The sequence below is a fragment of the Haliotis rubra genome, unplaced genomic scaffold (assembly GCF_003918875.1).
Source record: "Haliotis rubra isolate DU_JTF1 unplaced genomic scaffold, ASM391887v1 Scf386, whole genome shotgun sequence".
NCBI classification, from domain to species: Eukaryota; Metazoa; Mollusca; class Gastropoda; order Lepetellida; family Haliotidae; genus Haliotis; species Haliotis rubra.
Window position 1 is genome coordinate 431,225 of NW_025767064.1, and position 14,836 is coordinate 446,060.

The following is a 14,836-nucleotide window of genomic DNA, read 5'->3' on the forward strand; positions in this document are numbered from 1 at the left end:
GCAACATCACAGCGGAGGACACCAGAAATGGGGATTCTAACCCTCGGTCTTCGGTGTGACGAGCGCAACTTTGAAACCACTAGGCTACCCCACCTAGCCCTCCAGAGATATGAGCATACAGTAGGTGTGAGACCAGGGAAATATATCATAGACCATATTCTAAAGGGCTAGAAAATGTGGCTGGCTAATATCCATTTTTCGAAGTTATTTTGCAGACATATCCATCTTTAGCTATAACAGAGAGAAATCTGCCACTGAATGTTTTTAGTCAGCTACCAGTACTTACAATTTTCACACATAAAATGAAAGAAATATCATTATACATTATTACATTCAACATACACTGAGACAGAGGACTTCACACTTCTATATTCAACATACACTGAGACAGAGGACTTCACACTTCTATATTCAACATACACTGAGACAGAGGACTTCACACTTCTATATTCAACATACACTGAGACAGAGGAATTTCACACTTCTATATTCAACATACATTGAGACAGAGGACTTCACACTTCTATATTCAATATACACAAGGACAGAGGGACTTCACACTTCCACATTCAACATACACTGGGACAGAGGACTTCACACTTCTATATTCAACATACACTGAGACAGAGGACTTCACACTTCTATATTCAACATACACTGAGACAGAGGACTTCACACTTCTATATTCAACATACACTGAGACAGAGGACTTCACACTTCTATATTCAACATACACTGAGACAGAGGACTTCACACTTCTATATTCAACATACACTGAGACAGAGGACTTCACACTTCTACATTCAACATACACTGAGACAGAGGGACTTCACTTCTATATTCAACATACACTGAGACAGAGGACTTCACACTTCCACATTCAACATACACTGAGACAGAGGACTTCACACTTCTATATTCAATATACACTGAGACAGAGGGACTTCACACTTCCACATTCAACATACACTGAGACAGAGGACTTCACACTTCTATATTCAACATACACTGAGACAGAGGACTCTTCTACACTTCTATATTCAACATACACTGAGACAGAGGACTTCACACTCTATATTCAACATACACTGAGACAGAGGACTTCTACACTTCTATATTCAACATACACTGAGACAGAGGACTTCACACTTCTATATTCAACATACACTGAGACAGAGGACTTCACACTTCCACATTCAACATACACTGAGACAGAGGACTTCACACTTCTATATTCAACATACACTGAGACAGAGGACTTCACACTTCTATATTCAACATACACTGAGACAGAGGGACTTCAACACTTCTATATTCAATATACACTGAGACAGAGGGACTTCACACTTCTATATTCAACATACACTGAGACAGAGGGACTTCACACTTCCACATTCAACATACACTAGAGACAGAGGACTCTCACACTTCTATATTCAACATACACTGAGACAGAGGATTTTCACACTTCTATATTCAACATACACTGAGACAGAGGACTTCACACTTCTATATTCAACATACACTGAGACAGAGGATTTCACACTTCTATATTCAACATACACTGAGACAGAGGACTTCACACTTCTATATTCAACATACACTGAGACAGAGGATTTCACACTTCTATATTCAACATACACTGAGACAGAGGACTTCACACTTCTATATTCAACATACACTGAGACAGAGGATTTCACACTTCTATATTCAACATACACTGAGACAGAGGATTTCTACACTTCTACATTCAACATACACTGAGACAGAGGACTTCACACTTCTATATTCAACATACACTGAGACAGAGGATTTCACACTTCCACATTCAACATACACTGAGACAGAGGACTTCACACTTCTATATTCAACATACACTGAGACAGAGGATTTCACACTTCAATATTCAACATACACTGAGACAGAGAACTTCACACTTCAATATTCAACACACACTGAGACAGAGAACTTCACACTTCAATATTCAACATACACCAAGACGATGTTTTCTGCTGTTGCAGTTGACACATACCAGCTTTCCTACTTGACAGTTCTTCTCCTCCGCGACCCTCTGAGACACTGTGATGGCTGCCACTCGGCGAGGCTGAAGTCAATGAGCAAGTAATAGTTCAGAACAAGTAACAGAGGAAAACTATATGGCTCCATTTCTTCACCATATTATGACAAACATGGGGCACAGTGACCTATAGGTATAATCTGTCAAAACAGTTTCTCACTGGAGCCATTTGTTGTTTTGTCAGCAAGAAATGTGCGAGTTTCAACTAAGTGGTAATGGTACAGAACCCACATAAATCAGGGGTTTCTTCCGACATTAATTTGTTTTTTGCTTGTTTGTTGCATTGCACCATACTCAGCAATAGTCCAGCTACATGGTGGCAGTCTGTAAATAATCAAGTCTGGACCAGACAATCCAGTGATCAACACCATGAGCATCGATCTGCGCAATCAAACTATGTCAACGAAATCAGTGAGCCTGACCGCCCGATCCTTTCAGTTGCCTCAATTACAACATGCATGGGTTGCTGAAGGCCAAATCTGACATGGATCTTCATGGGTTCCGACATTAATGTGATAAAAACAGAGAATAGTAGCTATATGTTGCTTAACTTCATAGTTTATTGAATCCCTTTGCATGTTCAGTGAATGGCTGAGTATGGCCACAGTTGGCTTTATTGAATATTGCATAGGTGATTAGGGGTAGCCCTAGTGGTTAAAGCGTTGGAAACAAATCACGCCCGAAGACCGGGTTCGAGATCCCCATATGGGAATGTGAAGCCCATTCTGTCGATTGTCCCCATGCTGATGTTGCTGGAATATTGCCAAAAGCTAAAACCAAACTCAGTCAGTCAGAATATTGCAAGTATTGTATTGCCTGTTTTACAATAAGTAACAGTAGAAAATCAAAGGTGGACTAATGAAACATCACAATGGAGACCTATTCAGTTTCAGAATCCATATTGGGCTCTTCAGGAGACCTCATTGCACTGTATATGCACGGATTGAGAATCTGATGTCCAACACGCGTAAAGAAATATTCCAGCTGTGTGAAGTGTGCCTGTACATAACCAAGTCTGGACCAGACATTCCAGTGATTGATATCATAAGCAACAATCCAGAGTCTGGGAAAGAGTGAGTGAAGTGAGTTTAGTTTTACCGCTTTTAGCAATATTCCAGCAATATTGGCGGGGACACCAGAAATGGGCTTCACACATTGTACAAATCATGTGGAGATTCGAACCTGGGTCCAGGTCGCTGACGAGCACAGCTTTAACCACTGGGAAAGATGACACACTATCACCCATGTCTCTGAGTCTGACCACACAGCTGAAGGACCAGTTGTCTCAGTCCCTGAACCACACTATGGGTATTGGTTGTTCAGGACCAGTAGTCTATTCGAGAAAACCCATTGGAGATGGATGTTTTGATTGACTACAGAACACCTACCTGAGTAACTGCAATGAGTTTGCCATGGTGTACACCACACTCGAGGAGATACTGCAAATAACAAATATGTCTCAATGGTGTGGCTGTGGTATATACAATACACCGAACAAAATATATCTACCAAGTTAGGTCCCAGTATAATACATATGATATATAAATCGATAGTAAGATGACAATGCAGCATCCACAGTATCCATATTGTAATTGTTAAAGGTCACATGCAACGTAAAACACAACTTTGCAGATTCTGATACCTTTCAGTATGGACTTACCGAAACAAAGCGTCAAAAATGCAAATTCAACTTATAAAGTTGAAAAATAAGGCGATGAAAAAAAACGCGCGAAATCGGAGTTCAAACAATTCACTAATTTTCCCCAGACTCTTCTGGGGAATACGTGGTTTCAACAGCTGGGCTGCGCTCATAGCGTCGTAAGCAGTGAAATAGGTTCACGCGCAACTTGGGCCGGGCTTTCTGAGTGAATACTCGGTGAAGGCTTTTGGTGTGAGCTATTTTCATAATGTTTTGTTGATATCTCACAGGCGTACGAGCTTTTATAGGTTATGACAGTAAATAAACTGTTTATATAATTTCATTTGTCTATTTCACCACCGCGTTCTTCTTACCGAGTCACTTTCTCAGTTCGATGCTTAAAAGAAATGTCATTATTTAGCGTTGACACAATTTCTAACTGTGATATAGATATGTAAGCTGTCACAGACAAAACTCAATGTCTTGTTTTATTGACACCTGTGTGTCTGCCTGCCTGTCTGCTAATGACAATATTCAATACACAACTGCGATCACTGACCACATGCAATTTGAACTTAACACCAATCAGGCTATACACCATAAAAAAACGCATTGATTTATGGCCCGAGTTCGGTCTCTGTCACATTATGTAATTACACAGACGGGCAGGTGTGATAACTTGAACACATGACATGTTATGATGTCTGTTGATTGCAAAATGTTATACACAAAATTGAGCATGTATTTACAAAACCCAACATCTCTATATATATACACACACAATGAGCCGTGAAGGCTGCATCTGCTAATGAACCAGGCGTTACACTTGAGTGCACACCCACCCGCTCTGACTGGGTTCGGTATCCCGGCTGCTTTGTTTCGAGGGAGGTAAACCCAAGTACAAAATATTGCACTTTTGATTTGCGATTATACGCTTATAATTTTGTTTATTTGTTTTTTCATAATCAGCAATGCATATTATATGTCATGAAGAAGTGATAATTGTGTTTTAATTATGTTTGATTTTTTGGTCGCATGTGACCTTTAAGCTCTTGATGTGGAATCTATTTGTTACATATCTCAATAGTCAATGCAGTACATGATATGATACACATTTCCATAGTAAAGTGGGAATGTGATACATGTTAATATACAATACATAAAAACTTGACACTCCATATTTGGGGTCATTATATGATGAACAAGAGAATGAAAAGAAAACTATTTCTCAGTTATGTGTACTAGTATTTGGGTTACTGGTAAGTAAGGAAAGTTTTGCTTGAGAACTATCGTGCATATGACATATACAATGACTGTTTATACAGTTATACATCATGGTACATATCCCTGAAATATCATGGTATTGTTTTATATCCAGTTCAGTACAATGTTATTGTGGCATGGTGTATCACAATGTTGGAAAATGTGGTGGATTGTTACAGCACTAGTCAGTAATGGCAGTATATACAGTACAACCAGAAATTATTGAGAATTTATGATTGTAATTTTTTATATTTTTTTCCACTCATTACTTACGTATTAAATGTAAGTATTAGCGGAACATAACTCCAGATTCAAAGACAGGTGAACAGATAGTATTTTGTCCAGTCACCATGGGCAGCAATGCAGGCTTCAATGTGGCGGGGCATACTACTGATCAAAGAAGTTAGAAAGTCGGGGTCCATGCTGTCCCACTATCGGACCACCTCTTCTTTCATTTCAGCAATATTTATCAGATTTTTCTTCAACTGACACTTTCCTTCATAAATCCCCAAACATTTTCTATTGGATTTAGGTCAGGGCTATAGCTTGGCCAATCTAATAGTGTCATATTTTGGGTCCGAAACCAGGCCTGTGAATGCTTTGAATGATGTTTTGGGTCGTTGTCCTGCTGGAAAATCAAAACATTTCCATAGAACACGTGAGCAGATTGAAGTAAATGTCCCTCGAGAATATCTGTAAACCGCTCAATTTTCATATTCCCTTCAAATACACAGAGAAGTGCGTTGCCCCTAATACAGATATGCCACCCCACACGTTAAATTTCGGACTGTACTTTGGGCGCTGATACAAAGGTTTTTCAGTTTGTTTGGTCCAGAATTTCAGTGTATTAGGATACAGCCACACAGAACTTTCATCTGACAAAATCACATTGTCCCAGGTAAAATTTCAATGCTGTAAGCACCAGTTCAACCTTCGCTCCTTTTGGTCAGGTTTCATGATGGGTGATGGAATTCCTCGACTTTTCTGCCAACCCATTGCATGCAGCTCAGTTCTAATTGTCTCCTTACAGACAGCCACAGCTCCTCTATCAATCATATCCAGCCTTAAGTTTTCTAAACTCCTTCATTTGTTTTTAGAAACAAGAATACCAAACTGCCTCCTGTCACCGACAGTCAATTTTCAGGGCCTACCTGCGCCTTCCTGGTGCTCAATGCCATATCTATTTGCAATATTTTTCAAAACACGATAAACAGTGAACAAAGGGATGCCTGTTCTACTTGAAATCACTTAAGCTGATCTGATGTCCTTGTTATAATACTCTAAAATCAACTTCCTCTTCTCTAAATCATCCATACTGAGGATCACTGAAAATGTCGTCTGCTAGCAAGTAAACAAAGGGGATAACTCTTCACAAACTAATGAAAAAGGATTAACGGAGTTGTCTCTCTTGAATGAAACCAAGCACTTAATAGCTGGTCAAGGATGTTTATACTAGAAATCCAATTAACCATATTCCTAAAATTCTCAATAATTTCTGGTCATACTATATATATGGTATCTTGTATCACGGTGAAAACTTTTAATTGAGATATGTATTATATTAACCTCACTACTGAGATATATATCAGACTGTAACAATGTGTTAGATAATAACCTTACTACCAACATATGTATTGGATATGAACCTTACTATTGATATGTATTATATTAACCTCACTACTGAGATATATATCAGACTGTAACAATGTGTTAGATAATAACCTTACTACCAACATATGTATTGGATATGAACCTTACTATTGATCTATGTATTGGATTGTAACCTAACTACTGAGATGTGTATGGTGACAGTATCTCAGTCTGTATGTATGGTATGTTCATGATGATAACAAAGCGTACCAACACAGCTCTAACTGACACACTACAACACCACGTAGTACCTGAGGTATTTGTGTTGTTTTGCCACTTCCTGTTTCCCCGATAACAATGACGCTATCATGTTTCCTCACTTCCTGTACAAGGCGGGAGCGTGCAGGAAAGATTGGGAGTTTCTTTCGTTCTTCTCGCAAATTGTTCACTTTGTCTTTGAACGGGACACTTGAAACTGTCAGTGAAAAAGAACATGTGAGCCATTGATGTATATGTTTCAGTTTGAATACTGCATCTTAACAAAGACAGTCTTGAGTACAAAGTTAGCTGATCCTTCTAACACACGACACTGCATTGCAAATTGTGATCACCACTTTCACTCCCTAGTTACCAGAAATGAATGTTTGTTGTTTCATGCCGCAGTCAGCAATAGTCCAGAAATATGATGATGGTCTGCGAACCCATGAAGGTCCAGGTTAGAATATTGATCTTCAGTAACCAATGCTTGTCATAAGAGGCGACTAACAGGATCGGGTGGTCAGGCTCGCTGACTCGGTTGACACATGTCATCGGTTCCCAATTGCGCAGATCGATGCTCACGCTGTTGATCACTGGATTGTCTGGTCCAGATTTGATTGTTTACAGACCGCCGCCATATAGCTGGAAAATTGCTGAGTGCTGCTTAAAACTAAACTCATTCACTCACTCACTGATGGTGTGCAAATAATGGAGTTTGGGATGGGCAATCCAGTAATTGACATCATTAGCATCTACACAACTGGCATTTGATGATGCATGTCAACCAAATCAGCCACCTTGGAACACTCGATTATGTTAGCTGTCTCTAATGACAAGCATGGGCTGCTGACAACCATTAAGACACCAAATTGACTGACTGACTGAGTTTAGTTTTACGCCACTTTTAGCAATATTCCAGCAACATCACGGCAGGGGACACCAGAAATGGGCTTCACATATTGTACCCATGTGGGGATTCGAACCCGGTCCTCTCTGGACAAGCCAACGCTTTAACCACTAGGCTACCCCCACGCCCCACACCAAATTGAGGTGGTTCCAGTACAGAATACACCATAGAATTTTAACTACCAATACATTTCTTTAAAAAATTAAAATAAAAGATTCTGACTTATGTTCATTCTGTAATGAAGAAAAGGAATCTATTTGTCACTTGTTATGGGAATGGGAATTTGTGCAAACCTTTAGGTCAAACTTTTTATCATGGTTAACAGAAGGTTGTGACCACATCCATGATCTTAATCTCACTATGGAACTGATAATGTTTGGCTGTAAGAAAAAAAATTTGTCTGACTGTTTTTGGCTTGTTCATATTATTGGGAAAATATTACTTGTACAAATGCAAGCTCAATTCTGTTTTACCAAATATTACTCAGTTCAGAAGTGAGTTAAGATTGAGATATAATATTGAAAAATGTATTTTTTGTAACAAACGCTGAATGTTATTCGAAATGGCTCTTATATCATGGATTGTGCAAAGACGACTGAATTAATTATAATACTAATATGTTTGATAATTAAAAATAATCTTGTATTTGTGTGAATGGTGAGTGAATGGATTGTCTTGTTTCAGTAAAATTTCCACCTGTATCCCATTAAATTACTGTATATCTTTGAACTGAGCTGTCCCCTGGCTGCTTAGTTTTGACTGTAACAGGGATTCAGAAATCAAATTTAAATTACTGAAAAAAAAGAAAACCATTAATTTTCTAACAAGGATCTACATCAATTAATAGGGACCTGATAGGTGCCTCTAATGACAAGCATGCGTTGTTAGAAGACCCGCTCTAACCAAGATTTGCACTGGGTCAGGAAAATATTATCATTTTAGAGAACTTGTAAGAAATAATCATATTTACAGTTAAACTTTCGCCTCTTGCTTGGCGGCTGTTCATCCATCATCCTCATACTTTTGTGAAGGTCTCAACTGAAAATACATATGTAAACATGAGCTGCTCCTAGCTGGTCAGAACAACAGAAGAAAATACATATGTAAACATGAGCTGCTCCTAGCCCTAGCTGGTCAGAACAACAGAAAATACATATGTAAACATGAGGCTGCTCCTAGCTGGTCAGAACAAGCAAGAAAATACATATGAAACATGAGCTGCTCCTAGCAGGTCAGGAACAACAGAAAATACATATGTAAACATGAGCTGCTCCTAGCTGGTCAGAACAACAGAAAATACATATGTAAACATGAGCTGCTCCTAGCTGGTCAGAACAACAGAAAATACATATGTAAACATGAGCTGCTCCTAGCTGGTCAGAACAACAGAAAATACATATGTAAACATGAGCTGCTCCTAGCTGGTCAGAACAACAGAAAATACATATGTAAACATGAGCTGCTCCTAGCTGGTCAGAACAACAGAAATTACATATGTAAACATGAGCTGCTCCTAGCTGGTCAGAACAACAGAAAATACATATGTAAACATGAGCTGCCCCTAGCTGGTCAGAACAACAGAAAATACATATGATCTTACCGGTACTCACCATGATGACTAGACTGACTGACTGACTGAGTTTTGGTTTTACGCCGCTTTTAGCAATATTCCAGCAACATCACAGCGGGGGACACCAGAAATGGGCTTTACACATTGTACCCATGTGGGGATTCGAACCCGGGTCTTCGGAGTGACGAGCCAACACTTTAACCACTAGGCTACCCCACCGCCCCTGATGACTAGAGGTTACACATCTAACATCTGTAAGACCAAGGCCTCCTTGTTGTAATTTATATCATTCTTATATCATAACTATTTAAGCATTTAAACAGCACATTGATCAGAAGTGGAATGTGCCTCAATGGTGTGATATCCGCTCCTCAAATTATGGATGTTCAGGGTTAGGCTGAAACCATTTGACCTATGATGACTTTGTTTTCTAAAAAAACATAGGGTCATATGAAAAAATATATTGTGGTTCCGATTACCTCTCTTTAAAATCTCACGGTAGGTAGGTAGGATTTGTTTATAACATCTTTTTAGAAGTAAAGTACAAACTAATAAGACATCATGTCGACTTTCTCTATCAGAATGACCAATGTCTGTCGGTGCCAGGAAAAAACAAAGGTATCTGAAAGCTTTTTTCATTCATACTGCTTACAAAAATAGGGTAGGCACCAGAATTCAAGGGTCGGTCGGGTAATCGGAATCACATTTTTCTTAGGCCTAGATTGCCCAGTGGGCAAAGGCACCAGAATTTGTTGTGCAGACTGACATCCCTTAGGCACCCTAGAAACCTTTGACTGGGGGTTCAAATCCCAGTCCCACTGATTTGTCAGTACCATACCCATCCTTGTAGGCATACCTTGCGCTTTCCACCCACATTACACTGACGAACAGCAGTAATGAAACATCAGAAACCATAAATAACACGATTGGTTGGGGTGTTGGTGGGTCTGTGTGTGTTGGGGGTTTATACTTGTGAGTTGCTTTAACACAAATTTGAAAAATATTTTGGTCATATCATCTCCTGGGTGTTATCCCAAAACCGGCAGTCTCCAGATGACGTAATTAGGGAGGTGTTATAATCCACTGCCAGAAATGGGACATACAGAAATTGTACTGCCAGAATTGGGACAACTACCATCACTAAATATTCAGCAGGACTAATTGGTCTGTGTGAAAATGAAATTGGGTCTGTCACCTTAATGGGGGAAGAAAGCCAGAAAAGATGCAGGTTTTATGATATTAACCACTTTGTTGGTTCCCACTTGGTATGGTGCTCACAAACTAAATGTCATAATGAATCAGGGATCTGTAGCCATAAGATTCGGGAACACCAAAGGGATGCAACTCTGCAAGGCAACATTGTGGACCCTGAAATGACCGGGCTGGCCCATGTGTATGGAGTATGACAATCAGTTGTTCAGCAATGTAATCCTTACGTCATATTACCTAAGTTCCCTGAGGAAAATACAAACAAGAACTTCAACATTATGTATCCATCAGAGGTAATGTTAATGTTAAGATACCACTGATTTTAAGAAAATTAGAAAACCCAGAAAATTCGTAAACCCATTCTAAACCATTTTCTCCCACATCTGGTCTGCCAGGGTTATTTAGTTTAGAATCATTAATAAATCCCTGGTTATGATACAGTGACATATGGAAATATTCAGCCATGCATGATCTCAGTATTTACTATTGTTAATTGCCTCTCTAGGGCTTGTGTTATTGATAAATATTCAGCCATGTATGACCTCAGAAATTATTATTTATCGTTATTTATTAAATACTGCCTCTCTAATATATAGTGTTATCGATAAATTATCCTGATAAATTTTGTACCATGATTTGATAAATATACAAATTAGGTTCAGCAGGAACTATTTTCAAGATCCATTTATTTTGTGTGGCTATACTATAAACAGGGAAGTTCTGAAGTTAAACTTTGTTTTTATATGCAGTTTCTAGAGCTACAGAATTGAGAAGAGGTATGTCATGAACATCCATTATAACAATTGTGTGTTTCTGTATCATGAATATGATAATAGCATTTAATAGGAATACAAAACTTGTATTATGCTTGAAAAAGGCTTGCGGAATAGTTTTTATTCTTGGTGACATTTACAACATGGAAGAATGCTCAGCTTATTATCCCTTTGTATTTTCTGTGATGTCCAATGAAACCCCTGACACCTGTATTAGTAGCCAATATCTTGCCTGCAAAATTATAACTTTGTTTCATATCTCTCCACTAAGCTATTTTAGGTTAAACTGTAACAACTCCTGATTTATCGATTTTATTCTAACATGAGAACATGCATCTATAAATCGAAGGTTGAATCTGAATATATCAAAATGACATGTCTTTCAGTCGTGTGAGCCGTGCACAATTTACATTTATCAGGGGAATACACAAAGTCTGTTAGTCTTGACTACCAGTTGAGCGATGACTGAATGGGTTAGACGGCTTTGTGTGCTGGCGATTTGGTGCCTGACTCTGAGGGTGTGGACGTTCGTATTCCGGACGGGACTCAACCCAACAAAAGTACTAGAATCTGAACTCCACTGAGAAAGTGTAATTCCAAATATAATGTGTTACATTTGACCACTTTCTAAATGACATTGTGTATCAAAATGATGTTCACTAAGCATGTACATACAGCAATTGTAAGGAATGTCCTTATGGACTAATTAATCAAATGTATCTGCTTTCAAAATTGTAGTTTTATCTGCTATATCATACAATAATGTACAACTAAAAGTAACTGATATTTTTGAAATGAATTAGGTTTGGACATAGTTCTACCCAACACGTTACCTATTTGACGAGAAACTAGAAACTGATTGCAGATTGCACAGAAATGTGATATGGTCATAACAGACATAAAAACTTTATCAGACACCTTTCATCATTTTTTTAAAGTATTAGATTTTTAACAAAGATGTGATCATGAACTAATATTGCCATGTATTGTGTAAACAGCACGTGCATATAAGAACACAGAGCGTGAAGATTGTCATATCGGGACAGATTGTTTCCGATATCGGATATGACCTGCGATAGCTACTCCTGTCAAAAATGTCGTTAGCAGGTAATAGTTTGAAAATGTACAATTTCCAACAATCCGTTAGGTCGATAACCGTTAGGGTTTAGGGTTAGGCACCCTTTACTATAGTTTGAAAAGTGTACAATGTTATGTCTTTAATCATTATTGACGAATGAATTACATGAATTTACCAAAAGTAGTTTACACCCCATGAACTGTTCCAAAACAAACGCACGTGTTCACGTTTACGCCATATTGACAAACATACTACTTTCCATACAACAAATTACTTTGATAAAATAGTTGTGCAGGCATCTGTCGACACAAAGCATCTACCAACAAAAAACAATGGCAACTTATTTACAATTTTGTGAGTTTCAGGGAAGGTATTTCTCAGTTGCCCAATCGCCGACAGAATTCTTACCGAGAAAAACTAGGCTCGCTGCTGAATCAAATATTTCACAACAATCACAACCCACTGCCATTGTCTGCCAACTGAAATTGTATTGTCTATATCAATAAAGCAAATACCGTTTTGCCTTATTACAGGGACAATATCTCACGGGCAGTATAGACAGTTTAATTCCAGACCGTGATAGGATGCCAATAGACAATGGGTTTTGTGTGAGTACTCGTATGTTCTTTCCAAAGTTATCGTTCCTCGCTTGTTCAATTGTTTTGGCGATATCTTATCTTTATTTGGGCAAGGGCTAAGGAAATGGAGTTGTTTTCTCCGTATACTGACAAGACGCATGCCAACTTCATGACTTGAACAAGAAAACAATCTACATTTTGTACCCAAATTGAGAGTTATATTTGTACTGTATCAGATCCGGTTATTGAGACGGTCAGTGCTCTGTTAATGTTTTAAAATTATGTATATTAATTTCGAAAACGTTTGGAGCAGAATCGACAAAGAAGCCACGTACTTATTGTAATGTGTCATATAATAAAACCCGCCAAGTTAACATGGAGCAATGTTAGGAATATACAATGTCTGAAAGTGGTCAATTGGAGAAACGGGTATCCCAGTACATGCACAGAACACATGCAATCAGGAGCCTTCATAAAAGAAAATGCAAAGAGAAAAGGAAAACACAGTATCACAAGAGCAATGTCCAAAATGCCATTTATCTTTAGATAATTAATCACGGTGATCTCTCTGTCACGACCTGTAATCAATAAAGTCTTGTCTCCTCTGTATACTGACCCTTTATATTGACATTGTAAGATTGTCAGTTTAAGGTTCAAGGCCGTGGGACTTAGGCCTGTATCCTCTCAGAATATGTATCATTTTGATAGAAACAAAGAACTCCATTTAAAGTGAAAAGGAGACCCAGTGAGCTTGGTGGTGTTGAACGGGCGGAGGGTCTAGACTTGCTTCAAGTCAGAAATGACTTGGCGGAATGGCGGATGGAAATATAATATGGTACAAGGACTCTGACGTAGGGTACATTGATTAATGTATAATTAGTGCTTTTAACATGCCATTACAAATGTTCATATTAAGTGAGGAATTATAGACTTGGGTCAATTGACAATCATAGGATGCTTGACGTTACTCAAATTTACTCTGTACTTTCTGCTATTTAAATCGTATAAATCAATCTATAATGCCTCACTTTCTTACACGCTGCAGCTTGCTGTTCGTCTCAGCCTTAAAGGGAGACAACACTCCAAGTTTGAAAGCATGCATCGGCTTGTCTTCGGGGAATCTAGGCTTGCCACAGGTTTGAGCCATACATATATGTATACGCATTTTGGGAATGTAACCTGTGTCTTCGGCGAGGCAATGTGGTTATGAAAACATCAGAAGGAAGTCTATCGGGAACTGTGATGTATCAAAATAAACACTGGTGCATACATAAGTGTAAACACAGTGATAATTCTCCTTTCTGATAAGCGAACTGTTGCCGTTGTGTTCTGTTTCGTAGCCACGATGGCAGTGTCTGACAACAAGTCAAAGTTGGAGTGTTCTTTTCCCTTTCACTGGAGTGAGTGAGTGAGTTTAGTTTTACACCGCACTCAGCAATATGTCAGCTACATGGCGGCAGTCTGTAGATAATCGAGTCTGGACCAGAAAATCCAGTGATCAACAGCATGTGCGCACAGGCCCTTGTGTCTTTGCGAGGATTAGGGATTTTTAAAAAGTATACTAGCCACATAAAGAAACTGTGCATTGTCAAAATATTATCCCAGTTGATAAGTACGATAACAATGTCAAAGGTACATATAAACTTTAATGGAGGGATCATGAGACCATAACAAGTCGGGAGAATTTCAGTTGAAAAGTCAATCACAATGACGCCACGAGTCCACAAGCGGGACAGGGGTCAAACGACCATGTCAAAAGCTCAATAACGGGTATGTCCACCATCGGCATTGAGAACAGCAGTGCATCGACGACGCATGGAGCCTATCAAACGTGCAAGGAAGGCTAGTGGGATGTCACGCCAGATTCTCTCAAGTTCTGTTTCAAGGTCAAGGA

General features: G+C 38.8%; 1 protein-coding gene across 1 annotated transcript in view; it reads right to left on the reverse strand.

The window, feature by feature from the left end:
• The window catches only part of LOC124286555 (ATP-dependent RNA helicase DHX33-like), an 80,982-nt gene extending 68,368 nt beyond the window's left edge, over positions 1-12,614 (reverse strand). Inside the window, 5 exon segments of the mRNA XM_046722925.1 lie at positions 2,033-2,104; positions 3,466-3,516; positions 6,881-7,044; positions 8,705-8,772; positions 12,540-12,614. Coding sequence (XP_046578881.1) covers positions 2,033-2,104; positions 3,466-3,516; positions 6,881-7,044; positions 8,705-8,753 — 336 coding nt within the window. The 5' untranslated portion in view covers positions 8,754-8,772; positions 12,540-12,614.
• Positions 12,615-14,836: the final 2,222 nt, after the last annotated feature.